The following is a 16,173-nucleotide window of genomic DNA, read 5'->3' on the forward strand; positions in this document are numbered from 1 at the left end:
TGTTGCAACCCATGCCAGTTTATGACTGAGGCAGCACGCCGGTATTACTGTAAGTCCTTGCTCCCTTGTTCCAACAGTTCGGCTGCATGCAACCATGGAAGAGATGAGGACAAAAAAAAAAGACAAGGGAGGGAAATACATGAGAGAGAAGAGAAACACTGGCATAATATGCATTGCCACAACCCAGAGTGGATATACTTACAGAATACCACACCTACGCCTGCTCCCAAGAAACCTTTAGGTTTAAAGATTAAACAACTGCACACATTTACATTTCTTTCAGGTGGCAGGTACCATAGAGAGAAGGCTTCCTTCTTCTTTAGTTGTGTTTTACTCTCACTTCACAGTACAGCAGACCAACTCCCACCCTTTTAACATTAGCACCTGGCACCTCAAGGTCAGCATTAACCTTTCAGTTGTTTTTAACAGAATTTTAAAGGAACCATTTTGCTCAAAATGAAAAAAAAAAACGCTTCCCCCAAGAAATCCCTTCTACTGGAAGCTTGTTGCATGGAGCCTGTTGGTGTCCAGAGATGACACCAGTAACATCAGAGCTCTAGATCTATCGGTAGGATGGATCCAACACCATCATCCACAGAGAGATGTTTCCTGAGGTCTCACACTTCATACTGTCAGAAGCTAGGGGTAGTTACCACTTTGAGAGGCAGGAGCTATTGCAATTAGTCTCCACCTTGTAAAATTCTGGTTTTCAGCACATCAGGGTCACTTAACCTAGGAATTCTGGATCCTGGATGTTTTTTGTAAGGCCCTCTCTGCCCCCTCTCCTTGTTTGCTTGATCTTCCAGTGACAGACTGTTTTGCCATGGAAGGTTTGTTGTTACTTGGTAATGGTACAGAATGTGGGCGAGGAGCTCACTGTGCGCTATACTCAGAGGCTGCAGATAAAGACTATGAGGGGTTACACTGCCTGTTTCCCACTATAATAATGGTGCAAGTATGGCTAACCTAGAGGAGATCCTAGTGCAATTACTGGGTTTAAAGCTAAATAATAAATAGCCATGCATAAAAGTGTGCTCGGGTGGAAAACTACAGTCATGTATAATTTTACAATTATTGTGGCATATTAAAAGAGGGCGGGTGGAGGAAGAGCAGCTGGGTGATACAGGGTCATGGCTAGTATCAAAGAGTTTAACTTCCATCTTGTATCTCTTCCTCACTTTAATCACATGCATTCTTCCCTTTCCCGCTTTAATCACGGAGAGTAGCAGACCCCCCCTCGATTCACCAGTTTAGCCTTCCTTTCAGGTTAAAAACCCAGGGAAAAAAACATACTCAACGCCTAGGTGTAGTGTGTTGCACACTATTGTAATGGATAATTGAGAGGAGAGTAAGTGGAGTATGGAAAAGTATCACTGGGATCAGTTATATGAATCCCTCTTTTCTAGAGAGCAGTGGTGAAAGCAGCAGAAATTCTACATTTCTATGCTGAGTTGCTGTGGCTATGGTTGTTGGCCTGCTGTAGTTGAGGCAACTAGTGACTTTTTGTATATCAACCAGGAACTGAAATGTCTTTTGTTTTTAAAATAATTTGTCTTTTCATTATCTAGTGCATTAGTACCCACTTAACTGTCTTCAGATGATGAAAGGCTGAGTTGGCCAGCTAGAATCCAGTCCCCTGACCTGCAGTTTGAACATAAGCACTTACATTGCTCAGTGATTTTGCGGGCTAGTTTATTCAACTTGTACTGGGCCACCAGTTTTACTGATGGGGAAAGTCTAGTAGTCTGTAGTAAAGTAAGCCTGCTTATATGTATTTTTGTTTCTGCAGCATAGTCCGTGTGTCTTGAGACTTGCTTCAGATCATGTAAAAGAGCTAAAGAAGATTTGGGTGGGAAGATGGCCTTCAAAGACTTAGCCAATCGCAATGCACCACTGAATTGGGTCTTTGTTTTGAAAACCACCCTTCACTAGGCACCCATGCAGCAGGGAGGTGGCAATCATATACATCCCTGTGGGAGGACGGAAAGGGTGAGATGTTGAAGCACTGCTGCATTTGTGGATGATCAGAAGCTAACCTCATTCAGTGAGTACATGTATGAGTCAAGATCCTATAAGGGTGAAAAAGTAAACCTGGAGACCTTGTAGGATAAACAGGTAAGCAGTGATTTTGGGACCAGCAGCAGGTTAGAAGGGGATTCAGGGAACTGAGAGTGAGGCTACAGCTATCTAGACTTAAGAGTAAGCTGGAATCTTGGAGATTTAAATTGAACAGGCCCATTACCGGAAACCTGAGAGTGAGAAGGAGCTAGTGGGGCTTAGGGACAAGCAGGAACATTGGTGATCTGGTGAGGAGTGGGAATCTCAGGGCCCTAGTGTGTGCAGAGCACCAGGGGAGCTGGCATTAAACAGAAGCCTTAGGGAATTCTAATGGTGAAGATGTACTTCATTTTCCTCGGTGTGTGCATGGGTCTGGGTGTGGGGAATACCATACCAAAGGGTGAGCAGGATTCCAATTGCACAGTAGCCTCTGGAGAGCACAGTGTGAGCAGGAGATTCAGGGATGCAAGTCTATGTAGGAGCCTCGGGGACCTGAGAATGGTAATGAGCCTAAGGGTTGTGAGGGAGAATGGGTATTTTGGGACACAGTGATGATGAGCAAGAGCCTTACTGTCTTAGGATAAGCAGGGCACACCATTCCTTGAAAGTAAATAGAAGCCAGACCTACAAGCAAACATGATCCTCTGAAGACCCGTTGGCAAACTGACATTGAGAATCCCCATGAATGAGCAGAAGCTAAGGGCCTACTACTGGCAGGGAACTGATTTGGGGATCTGTGGGTGAGCAAGGCTGAAGGAGATTCATAGAACTGAAGATAAACTGCAGGAGAGCTATGAATGAGCTGCAGTGTTTCCAGACTTGACTAGTGTTACTGACCCCACAAGCTGTAAATGGATTCATAGGTCACAAATTGACCCCAAATTTAGCTCCAGTACAACCAAACAATACTTTGTGAAAGGTCGTGATCCACAAATGCCACATTATTTTTGGCGCCCGGGCCAATTTTTGGTCCTAATCCGACTCTGGGACTCTTAGAACCTGAGGCCACACCCTCTAGCACTGTACCCAAAGCAGTTTGCTACAGCTAGGTCCTTTCACTTGGCACGCTGCTTACGCTACAATAGAAGATTTTAATTTAAGTGTATCTGTGGTATGACCTGCATGAAATAAATAGAGAAGAGGAGGTAATTCTAAAGAGTAAATTCTGATAACAGGTTAAGATTAAAAATCAAAAACAAATTAGAATTAGAAAGGTTTATTCTGTCCTACACGGAGAGACGGGCAGCTAAGCTTAGGTTCGCCTTACGGCATGTGGCCAAAATGGGATTGCTGAAATGACAGTAAAACCCTGTATCTTGTATCCAGTTGTGGTATTTCCACGTTCGTAGGTACACTTTACACATGTAAAAATCAACCAGTACTGATACTCTGAAAAAAGAAGATGCAATTACAGTTGCAAACGGCAATGGTCCTTGATGACGTTCTAACTGCAAAACAATTGTTGGTAACTCGCATCCTGCTGTAGATTTAAAATGTTTGGAAGCTGTGCGCCCTGGTGTAATAATGCATCTCTTCTTTCGACATCCACAGACGTCCAGGCTTACTCACGGACATACATGGCATACTCATATGCCACTAAGTTGTGCAGTTCCTGGCATGTAGATTCCAAGAGGCTTGATGGCACAGGAATTGCGCTGACAAGCCATAATCTGCAAAGTAGGTCACTTCATTTTCACGGGCACTTATGTACAAACCGCTGCATTTTTACAAAAGTGCATTTCGTGGGCACTTTTGTAAAAATCGTGGCATTTTTACAAAAGTGCCGATTTCGCGGCAAACTGCCTTAGAAACCCATGGTTATCATATGTGAAAAACGCCTTTGAGGTAGGGCTGTCTCAAATTTGCACAGAGCACTGTTCCAGCGGAGGATAGGAAAAAAGACAGTGAACACGTTGTTGCTAAATCATGCTCCCTCACAAAGGTTAACAAAAGAATGCAAAAAACCCTCAATCTCAGTATATTTACATTTGACCCCTCAAATGCTCTGGAACAATATTTATTTAGTGCTCGAGGTCGCTGGGAAAGACTCCTACTATTCTGCTTTAGGGTTGATGCTTAATCTATTTACTTTTTTATGCAATGGATTATCAAAAAAACTTTAGTGTGTGTCCTTGTCCCTAGGATTGAAGATCCTCCCAATCAGTGCTGCACTTCATTTCTTATTGTAAATTTCACAGAAAATACACCAAACAATTTTTAACTCCGTTTATTATGTCACGCAATTTTCGGCAGTGTAGACCTATTTGACTGCATTTTGCAATGCTGCTGTGAACCTGGTCTCTGGCACACATTGCCTGATATAATATAGGCACTATCCGAGCCACTCCATTCTGGGCTCGCCACTGAGCAGTAAAAGTCCCCATTGAAGGGCCAATCATTGTTAGGAGGTGAGTGCCGAGAACTCGTTTAATTACTAATGAAGAGATGCTGTGACACTCGTTTTTCTATATTCTAATGTTAATAAGCAAATTAGAATGATTGTTTTGTCAGACACTGGAAAAATTATAAAATCTAAAAAAAAATAAAAAAATAAAAAAAAAAGATAAAAAACACCCAATAACTCTGTAAGGGCTTATTGTTGTAAACTTAGTTTGGGTTCCTCTGTATTTTTTCGTTCTGGTCTGATAGTTTTTCCATATAATAGTTGCTGAATGTGTATCCCTGAAAGCCTCAAGCATTCTGACTGAAGTTGTATTCACTGACCCACTGGAGGCCTGAACCTATATTTATGTCTGGTCAATTGGGTTTTCCGAATTAAATAATTAAGTAGTTTCTTCAGACTAAGCGGCAAAACTAAATGACATTCCTGAGACATGTTCGCTTTGTGAGTGGTGTGGACAGTTTGTGGAATTCGGGGCAGGTCCAAACAGTACTACCAACCGACTGACACTTTCTCACCTGTCTTAAGCTATTTCAGCTGATGTACAAAGACAGAGGGTCAGACAGAAGCAATCTTCCTGTTCTAATTTTAAGGACAGATAATTGCTGCATCTCAGTTGAGCTTTTTGTATTGTATTTTCTTATTTGTGTTTCACTGTGTATGTAGGTATGTCAGGCAGCATAACACAGGAATTAATAAAGTCACCTTAGAACTATATTAAGCAAACTCCTTTAACAACAATAAACCTACAACAATAAATAATGACAAGCCATAATCTGCAAATGAGGCCACTTCATTTTCGTGGGCACTTTTGTAAAAATTGCGGCAATTTTTACAAAAGTGCCAATTTTGCGGCAAACCGCGAAATCCTGGAGGGTCTGATTAGCTACGAAATAAAGCCTAGCAACTGCAAATCTGACTTAGAATAACCGTGGCCTATTATTCTTGAAGAAAGTGTGGTTGAATTAACCTTTTAAACTATAGACGACCTTCCACATTCTGACTTGAAACATCGTGTCTGGAAGCATCTGGGGGTTAGGCAGTAATGCTTTGCAAGCATGTTAGTGGATGACCATGTTGAAGCTTTGTACATATCTGTAAGGGGCATGCCTGCAAAAAACACTTCTAGCTATCATGAGATGGAAAGAACGCCTTTGGAATGAAGTGTGGGCTGGTGATTAGCATGTCTTTGTCGTGTATAAAGTACACAAGGGGTGCCAGTTCAGAAAAAGCTTGAATCACCACTACGCACGGGCTAGATAAATGCAAGAAGAAAGTTTTTCCACAACAGTATGTGCATAGTCTGGACTTTTCAATAGTTTTTAATGGGCTGCTCATGAGAGCCCAAAACTGTGAATTAAGTTCCCAAACTGGAGGTTATTTGGAACGAAGCGGGAAGGTACTAAGCAACAACCTCAAGAAGCCTGACTTCTGGTACAGAACAAACATGGTATGGCAGTGAACTGGAGGAACCGTACCTGTACATAGTTGTTAAATGTTCTCTCACTGAAGAATATGATTGTCCAGATTCGATCAAAGGAGGTAAGGTAGGATCTCGAGGGCTCATTTGGTGCCAGTTGATATGCTTTACACAACATCTTTTGCATTTCAGCTGGTAAGCATTATAAGCGTACCAACTGCAGCTTCTTGCAACTTTAAATGACAGTTGAGATGTATAATTGAGGACACAGAATAAGCCTGAAGCAGCCTGCACTGAGGCAGCGGTGAGATGCAGCACTTAACTGTGCTCTTTCGTCTGGAGGAAAGGATCGGCCTTGAACTGGAATGGCTTATCCACTTATAGGTCCCAAATATATGTAAATCAGCCAAGCCTGCACAACCAGAATTATTGACCAGAGCTCCCATTTGCTGTGCAAAAGAACTTAGTGGACATGGGAAATTGGCAGAAAAGAGTAGGAAAAGATTACGGACAATGACATCAAAAGGGCTTCTCCACAAGTCCACGAACACCACCAATTGCTGGCAAGAACTTATCATTTGTCTTCTTGGTTGCTGCAAATGGATACAGACTTGGAGTAATCCACTTTTGAGACACTAGATTAAGTTGGCTTGAACCCATTTCTGAAACATGGCAAACAATACCCTTCCTGCTGAGGGCGCCCATCTACGCGTCTGGCACATGCTCTACCAAGAAAACAACACTGATGTAGCATCCCAAGCTTTCTTTCACTGCGTAAAAATGTTATGCAGAGTGGTGATAACATGTATTATTATCAGGACTTCTAGATAATGGGTTCGTGTCACAGATGACCATCCTAAATTCTAACAGGTTTATGTAGTATTACTACAGGATCCAGCGGTGTTTTGTTGTGCGTTTCAGAAAAAAAAGAGCCTCATCCCTTCAAGAAGACTTCTGTAGTTAAGTGAAGGTATTAATGCTAAACTTGTAAGTCTTAATACATGCTTATCTAGCATTCACCATACAAGTGCTTTCTTGATAGCCAAAGTGATACAAAAGGGCTGTGCGAGTGATTGAAAATGTTTTCAGTTGAGATCCACCTGTTCCTGCAACAGCCGCCTTTGCAAGCAACAGTGAAGAAATAAAAGATGCACAATTAAATCATGCCCACTAAGCATTTGTTCTTGTGGGCTGTAACCCATGAACTCGATTAAGTGCTCTAGGCTAGAGCAATACCTCGTTCACCACATTCATAAGATGGAGATAATTTTTGAGTGTCTCTACAACATTACGCCTGTAGAAATAACCGTGCAAATGGTGGGAAAAAAGATAGACTTCTCTGTATTCAATGTCAGTCCGAGTCGATTCAGAAATTTGAGTGTTGTCTGCACAACAACGGTGTATCTCCATCCTCTTAGGAGCTTTGATGGGACAATCTTCCATGTATGGAAAACGTATACACTCATCGTGTGGACTGGTCGTCGTCAGAGCCACCCACTTCGCGAAATCTCAAGAAACCAACTTGAGGCTGAAGGGCAAAGCTCTGAATTTGAGCTTTGCACTTTAGTATACTTGGATTGGAAATGCTAGCGATTACAGACAGATATTTGTCATAGGGCTCAGAAACGGTAGCTTGAGTAGGGGTTACAACAGTATCAGAGCTGGTTACTGTATAGAAGCAAATAAAGCAGCCAGTGGTTGAGGTGAGTTAAAAAGGTAGGTAGAGGCCGAACAGGGATCACTGTCTGCAGCTGAAAAGGCTATGTCAGAGTGGACAGCTGATGCCAATAATATGTAGTGTGTGGAAACAGCACACACAACCCATCATAAAAATCATGTTTGAGAGTCTGCTGGAAACTGACTCGGAGCACAGAGAAAAGGAAAAAACACAACTTATCTTTTCCAAAAAAGGGGTATGACAAAAAAAAAAAGTAGAGGAACAATAAACACGCGGGGAGGATTACAATCAATTCATCAACTGTGCACTAGCCTCTGGGAGATAGTGCATCGGCCTCTCTCCACCTTATCAGTTAGAGTTCAAGTCTTAAAATTAAGTGAATAAACTATATGTAATCTATCTGTTTCACTTATGGTGAAGCATACATGTCTATTACAATATTAACATTGATTATCAAGGATTCTCATCTGGACAACGAATAATAAAAGCATGTGAATCTATGAAACAGACAATGCTGAAGTTTTACTTCCACGTGTACTCTTTTCCCAATTCTGTTCCCCTGACTGGAGACTTGGCTTTTCAGTATTGCAGTAGTCTATGGCAAAGCCAACACGCAGATTATTTCTTGCTGCTTCCAAGGAACACTCGAGATGAGGTTAGGCTGTGTTAACTATGTAATGGAGGACTAGACCGCACCTCCAATGGCAAGGTAAGGTGCCATGAGAAACATGAATTTTTATGTGCTCTCTATATATTTTGAGGAGCGATGGGAATAACAAATATTTTTTTTAAAACACTCCATGACTAGCAACTTAAATAAAAAGACAAAATGTTAAATGGATGTTCCTACGAAGATTTCAGGACAGGCCTATGAAGTAACATTTCATACCCTTGGGACCAGCACAGACAGAGTAATGGAACACCTACAATGTTTCCTACTGGATAGCAGAGGTAATTTCACTAAGGGCTTTCTATTCTAAATGTTTGAGAGACAAAGGTTTAGAGACTGGATCTCTCAATAAATGGTTATAAAAATTGCAGTAATTAAAATGATAGCCCTGCTGGGATTTATATATAAAATGCACATGAATATGTATCAATATATATTCAGATTTCAAGGCATAGAACAAATATCAAAGATTTCCTAGTCAATCTAAATATAATGCATAGGTGGCAGGTTCTGGTTCAGTGAAGAAATTCAATGAAGATGCCAATCCACGTCATTAGTTGACCTATTTTAGGGCCTAGGGAGAGAGAACCAAGATAGAATAACCTGGACTGACATTTCACTGTTAGTGGATTCGTAAAAGGTGAAAGAAAATTAAGTGTCTTATTAGAGACTCTCTAATTATGCATGCCATTTGTTTTTTGCTTTTCGCCCTAGCATCCTTTTTTTACCACTACACAATGGTTACAAAAGGAAGAGCAGTAGAGACCATGGCTATTTATAACAGCAAGAATCACTGATTTTAGTTTGTAAATGTTTCAGTTGAATGTTCACCTCCACGAAGGTATACAAGCTTTCCATAAACGGATAATCTCATGCAATGTGATATGCTTGAAACCTTCTCAGAAGATGTTCAAGGTTCTCAAAACATTTGGATTGCAGAATATATTTTATTGAAAATACTTCTGTAGCCCGGTCCATCTCCTTGGACATGGGGTGGATCCGTTTTGATGTAGAGAGCATGATGCAAGGAACAATTATGCATGTGGTGGAAGTGCTGAGCAGTACCCTCCCAGGTTGTTTATGAAGGAGTTGTTGAAGAAAACCTTTGGGGCAACAGTGGAGTGCCGTCTGCTGGGAACCCTACATGACAAATGAAATAATCTAAAGCACTCAATACACACAGTGCGAATAGCAATGAAACTTGTCGCAGTCAGATACTGAAGCTATCCAAACACACCTAGACTGGTTATTAAACTCACACTGTTAATGTACAATCCTACATACCTGGCAAGCAGAAGAAGGAAAACAGCTGGATTAAGTCGAGAGCACCGTTCATGAAACACAGATTTCTTACATTATTCCTGTTGGGCAAGGTTAGACTACAAAAATTGTCTGAGATTTCAATCGTTCTTAGGTTCCAGCTCCTCATTGTTCAAGTTTTGGCAGTAAAAATGTATGATTTACAACAAACACATATATGTATGTATGTATTTGTTCTTCTCGTTTTCTTTTAGTTCGTTAATGTTTTTGAGAGGAAGCCTATTAAACATCTTAAGGCTACATTTGCCAAGTGACTAAAGACAAAATTTGAAAAATTACTCCACATCATACTTCCGTTTGAAGCACATGGCAAAGATGAATATAGGGGACCATAGATCTGAACAATGAAAAGTAAATAACCACTATAAAGTACTGAAAAAATACAAAGTCCTTCACTGGTGACAAAACCTGAATCTGAAAAACATGGACTCTGAACCTAAGAAAGAATAAACAAAATATGAAGAAGAAAAGCGATAGCTCTATGTTTTTGGATAATAGAAGTTTTAGGTAGTGTTAAATGACTGCAAATTGTTAACCTACATATATTGATATGTGTGTGCCTTAACACTCCACATAGTAAAAATGAAGGAAAGGTTCCTTGTAAAAAATGTACGGAGGAAAATGATTGCTAATTTATGATAAATTACACAACCAGGAATAAGAAAGGCTGTCTGCATATTCAGAGTAATACCATATTTGTCACAGTATTGTGAACATTCTTCTATCCAAGGTGTAGTTATGAAAATGTTAGTTATTTGTTTCATTGCTGTTTTATTTCAGACTCTCTAGCAATGAAAGTAGACCAACAAAGCGGTGCATTCATTTTACTTCAAAATGACCCACAGATCTAGGTATAATAATACATATTTCTTTCTTGGTTTTCCTCTTTGACTTTAAAAGATACCCTACAAAGTTGCAATATTTAACATTGCCACCATATGCCCAGTTGGCTCACCACCACCACCGTACAGCAAAAAAAAATAATACATGCATCTGTTTAATTTGAGATTCAGGACTATTTTACAGCAGCCAGGAAGATCTGTGGGGTGACAATTAGTACACCAAAACCTATTTTAAGCAACAGCCATGTGGCAAATACACATGATCAATAGGAACCGCGGCTACGCAGCATCCACGCAGCATCCACAGAAAGGTGCCATTTTTACAAACCTATTTGTTTATAGCAGAAGAGGTGCAGAAATAATTCTAAGACTCCAGTGCGACATCTTGGCCATTAACATGAAATCTCTGGAGACCAAAGGTAGAAGAATACAGTTTCCCATAGAAACAGTTCTTGCTGGAAGCAGAAGTAGCAGTGGAGCAGCCTGGGTTAATCCATAGACATCCACAGTGTAACAGGCCAGGCACACTAACCTTCTAAAACGCATTTCACACACAAGTAAAAATATATAGATATCTTGCTTGCTACAGTATAGTTATCGATGCAAAAAACGACCACCACCTAATTTTAGAGCTCAGGACTGGGTCCACATTTGTTACTCGCATTAACCACTCTTGTGGAACACTGTATTCTGCACAATGACGTAGTTGAATTACACGCTTTTAATAAATGGCTGCGTTTTAATGCTGCAGGTTTGATGCAGTGAGAAGATTATTGTTCTCATATATTGTTGAAAACATATACAGACTTCAACTGAAAACAGCGAGGGAGTCAGGAAGGAAGCATGCATGCTCCTGCTTTCTTCGATGCTGCGAATGAGTAGGCTGTGGTGAGCGAGGATGTTTTTCCAATGGTGAGAACCCATGCAGGTCCTGCAGGAACTAGGCACAATCAACCTTAGACGCATGCAGTACAAAAAAAAAAAAAGGCTCTGTGGTCTCGGTGAGCTATTGACTACAAGTGACAGAAATCTCCTTTTACCTGCTCTATATTTTAACTGCCCTTTCATTTTATGCATTTGAAGTCCCTTCCCTTAATGTCTATACTTGCTATTCTTTCCCAGATTGGACTCTACACGATAATTATATGTGCTCAGATACTACCTTGGTAATCTGTTTCCTAATCGCCATTTCCTTGATCGATCCAAAGGCTGCGCAATACATATATTCCTCTTAAATAAGTGATTGACTTTCTTACTTATTGGTACATTAGACTGTCAAGGTGTTTGTCTTTGAGCTTTACATTTTTATTTTTAATAATTCAGGGATGAAAAAAAAAACTGTCGTAAAAACTGTCTACTCAGGCAACATGTAATGTGTGTTGCAAAGGTTGAAGGGAAAACAACTCTCATGATAAACATAGTCTGGAAGTTGAGAATATCACTTGACTGCACATTCGTAGCACCTCTCCGCAGTTCATATGCACCATTATTGCCTTCAAAGAGGTAAATGGTAAAAACAAAAGTGCTAACAGAAATGTGATGCCTATTTTTCGCATTTCAGAACAGTCTACTTGTGGCTGAGGAAGTTACATTTTGTTGGCATGCCTGTTCTTTTTGAACCCCTACTCAGTATCCCCTCTGAGTAATTTAAATTTGCTTCTATAACGGTAATCCCTTACTTTGTCTTACTTAATTATATAGAAATGTAAGAATGAGTTCAGCCTAAATTGTGCTTTTTATGGTATTTTTGGCTGTTCCTTTCAACTATCTAAGGTTTCTTCGATTTTAAATGTGTAGCCAGTACATCAACTTACTTGTTTATCCAGTTCATAATAAATACTCTTAACCTCGGAAGGTGGATCTCCCAAGTCAAAATGTCTATGTCGATTAACAACTACTCCAACTGATTGTAATTCTCTTGCATATTTATATGCAATATATGAATGTCTTGTGATTCCCCACAACAAGTCAGTCTTATCAACAGCAAAACATTGGTTACATCTTATGAGGTGATAATTACAAACTCACAGTCACAACTGGGGTTGATAGAAGTGTGAAGAATGAGGGATTGCTCACTTCCGATTTCAAATTAGTTTTAAAAGCAAGATATTTGCATAATGTTACACTTATCTTTACCCCTGTAAAAAAGGCACAACAACAGGACATTCCTAAACAATCTCTCTAAGGGCAATATAATATATTTTAGTAGAAGTGCAATATACTTTTGATGCTAAGATAATTGATAGTCATGTTCTAGATCTACTTAGCAAAATAATATAAATACAAATAAAAATGTGTCTGATTATGAGCAGATTCTAAGGCATGTGAAAACATTTCACAGATGTATATGAAATCCCCACAAATTGTACAAAATAGCACTTAAATGCTTCAAGGTGCAAAGGGCGTCATATGTTTTGGTTTTTGATATAGACTTGTGTTCCTTGAAAGGATAAAAAAGGCTGAAATAACCTTTAGAAAAAACAATGTCATTCACCTCATGAAAATCTCCCAGAAGAGGTATTAATTAAATTAAATCAAAAAAGGTGTCCTATTTCCTCTAGCTTTGGTGTTTTGCTTTTTGTCACTTTAAAACTGTATATATATTTATGTTCGTTTAAAATGCTTTAAATTATAATGAGACCGCATATCTTTTCTCAAATTGAATTTGGCTCCACAAACACCACAGGTGTACAAATGAACGTCCATGTGTTTCTCCAGAAGGTCGTTGGTTTGGAATATCTGAAAACAGACCTGGCACATGGTCTCACCAACAGAGAGATGACAGATCATGTGACGCACATGGTCATGCTTACGGAAGTTTCCTTGATCACACACAGAACATACATATCGTGCCATTCCTTTATGCATATCATTATGGAGTCGTAGCTGCCGCTCTCGAAGAAACTGCTTCCCACAAGTCTGGCAAACAAATTGTTTCTCCTTCGTGTGAACCGTGAAGTGTTCCCTCAAGTGACAGCGCTGGTAAAATCCTTTACCGCAAAGGTTACAGAAGTGCTTTCTTCGATGATCATTATCATTCTCCTCTATGATAGTATTCTTAAACAGATCATGTTCGAGGCAGTGAGACATATGCTCAAGCACAAGGCTCTCATTTTCAAAGCGCTGTCCACAATTTGGACAACCATAAGGGCAGGCAGAATGGTTATATGTCTGCTTATCTGAAAGACTATTTTGCTGAAAATTTTCATCATGCAAGTCATCCAACATCTCTACAAACATATTGGTTGTTTCTTCCGTGGCCTCTCCAAAATTACCTTTTTCTTCCGGGTTTTCTAATCCATTTACAATAGGTTCTTGGGGTTCCCCACATCTCTCTGCATGTTCTTGGAGCTGCCTGCCTTTAACCAGTATTTGGCCACATTTGCCACAAGCACATATATTTTCAATATGTTTAGATAAATAATGAGCTGACAAGTCTTCCTCTGTTATTGTTAGACCACACAGCTCACAGGTTCTGTTTTCCTCAACACCAAGCCCTGAGCTTTTTGTACTATTACTGAATCTTTCAGTTTTTATACAGTTTCTTCCTCTGGGATGGAGAGGCATTGAAGGTTGAGCTTTCAAAATATGTTCTGTAATTTGACTGCCACCAACATTTTCTTCCACATAATAACTGCAAAGGGGCTCGTCTGTTTCATCGTCCAATTCGTCACTTTCAGATGAGTCGATGAAATCTTTATCTGAAATTTTGACAATATTAATGTCTTCCATTTCAACAGCAGGACTATCCTCAGTTTCAATTTTAATGATGATTGAGTTTCCTTCAATCAATGTGTTACCCACCCCATCTGACTTTTCGCTCAAGCCTGTAGCATTTTTGGTGTTTCCCATGGCTGGCGCCTCAGAAGACGAACTATCAAGTGACTGACTGGCTTCCATTTTAAATCTTTCGGTTTGTTTGGGTGACAGCTTAGAAACTGAAGAGTCTTTTTCACTAGAATCATTTTCTTCACTGCTGTAGGATTTTGCTGCCTGGTACATATGTCTATTGGTGCATGTTAAAGCATGTTCACCTAATAGTTTTTCACAGCTAAAAACAAATCCACAGCTATCACAGGTATAGCTTCTTCCAAAACGACGTGCTACGCGTTCTTTGGGGTTGGATAATTTGGGCACAGTATTTTTCTTGCACACTTCAAGAAGAGGTTCATGATTTCTTGCCGCCTGTAAAACCTCTTTCTTAGTGTTCTTCTCTTGTAATGGATTTACTGACTTACTTGCTTCAGGATACCGCACGCATGTTTCTTCGCCATTTCGTAGCAGTGGTTCTTCATACATTTTTACACCGAATACCATTTTATTTCCATGGATTTCAGAAGCAGACGTAGAGCTCTTTGTACTTGAGAACTCGCCATCCTTAATATCTTCCAAACATTCAGGTAAATTATAGAGTTGTAAGTATTTAATTGCCACTTTAAATTCCTCAATATTTTTAGGCGCAGTCATAATTTTTCCCAAGTACATAAATTGCAAGATGAGATCAAAACATTCTGCATTTATCTGCATGTTGCTAAGCTTAAGAGGAGCAGACGTGTTTTGGTGGTTCATGAAAAACATTCTAAAATAGGAGCTGCACGCAGCAAGAACAGCCTTGTGTGCTTGGAAATATATGTCGTCAATAGCAATGCAGCAGTCACAGAGAAAACCCCATTCCCTTTGGTTGTTCAGCTGCTGAAGGACATAGCTGCTGTGGTTGGGTCTAGCCATCTTGGTCTTACATTAGAATCCTGCAAAAAATGAAAATATACATATTTGTTAATAGAGGAACTAGTTCAATGTTCTGAAGTAAATGCCATTTTTATTTTGCAATTCATTCAGTCGAAATACTTAAACATTGTGTAACTTTTTTCTACATCAGCCACCTATTTTTAGTATTTGATATCTAATTTCTCAAATATAGCTAGATGCTTCTAAACCTATAAACGTCTTAAAAATATAACCTGAGAACCAAGGTGGGTCACAGAATCCCCCCCAAAAACTACTGTACTGGTAAAGGTCACCATATGCTATAGAATGAATAGTTTGGAAAATCCCTCAGGCAACGTGAAGCAATTTAGGCCATAAGATAAGTTGTATTTCCCAGTGGTTTTCATTCTTCAGGAGCACATTTTACCATGATGTGGCTCAGTGTTAATTTTCCTTCCTGCTAGGAACTATTCGATGCCAGAATTCTATGAGAGCTACAGGAGTCTCTGACCAATGGCACAACAGGTTCCTACATCACATTAAAAAAATAAACTTTCTAAAGATTTTTACAAAAAATAAAAAAAGCACACCACACACAAAATATTGCTACCCAGAGGCCCTTGGGGCAGATTTGTACACCAGCACATAAACATGCTGAACCAATACAGACCACCTGTTTTTTTTTTGTTTTATTACCAAAATATCACCAGTGGAAAGAAAGTTTTCTGAAAATGTTTCAAACTCAGAAACCGTAAAGGCAAAAAAATGCAGTTGAAAAAATCAAACCACCACAGAAAGCTCACACTTATCATTTATGCTGACAGCAAAGTAGTGCTCCAGGTCAATGACCGAAGCCTAAGAACTTTAAGCATATCTTCCTCAACCACTTATGGTCACAAAACAAACCACCACCATCACATGAACAGCTTCCATAGAATTCCTCACAAAGCAGAGTTGTGGAATTCCCATCACTTGACGCCCAGGCCATGGTATAAAACGTACAAAAGAAAATTCAACTTGAAAAAAAGGTTTTTATAAATTACTGTGCAGCTTTAGATATTGTTTGTCTGCGACATT

The 16,173-nt window shown here is 39.7% G+C and overlaps 1 protein-coding gene across 3 annotated transcripts in view; it reads right to left on the reverse strand.

Annotated features, from left to right (window-relative positions):
* Window positions 1-11,672: 11,672 nt before the first annotated feature.
* ZBTB1 (zinc finger and BTB domain containing 1) overlaps window positions 11,673-16,173 on the reverse strand; it is a 71,577-nt gene continuing 67,076 nt past the window's right edge. For all 3 annotated transcript variants that reach the window (XM_078660307.1, XM_078660309.1, XM_078660308.1), the window contains one exon: window positions 11,673-15,137. In XM_078660307.1, the coding sequence (XP_078516433.1) occupies window positions 12,994-15,117 (2,124 nt within the window). In that variant the 5' untranslated portion in view covers window positions 15,118-15,137 and the 3' untranslated portion in view covers window positions 11,673-12,993. The remainder of the gene's footprint in view (window positions 15,138-16,173) is intronic.

Source organism: Lissotriton helveticus, chromosome 9 (genome assembly GCF_964261635.1).
Source record: "Lissotriton helveticus chromosome 9, aLisHel1.1, whole genome shotgun sequence".
NCBI classification, from domain to species: Eukaryota; Metazoa; Chordata; class Amphibia; order Caudata; family Salamandridae; genus Lissotriton; species Lissotriton helveticus.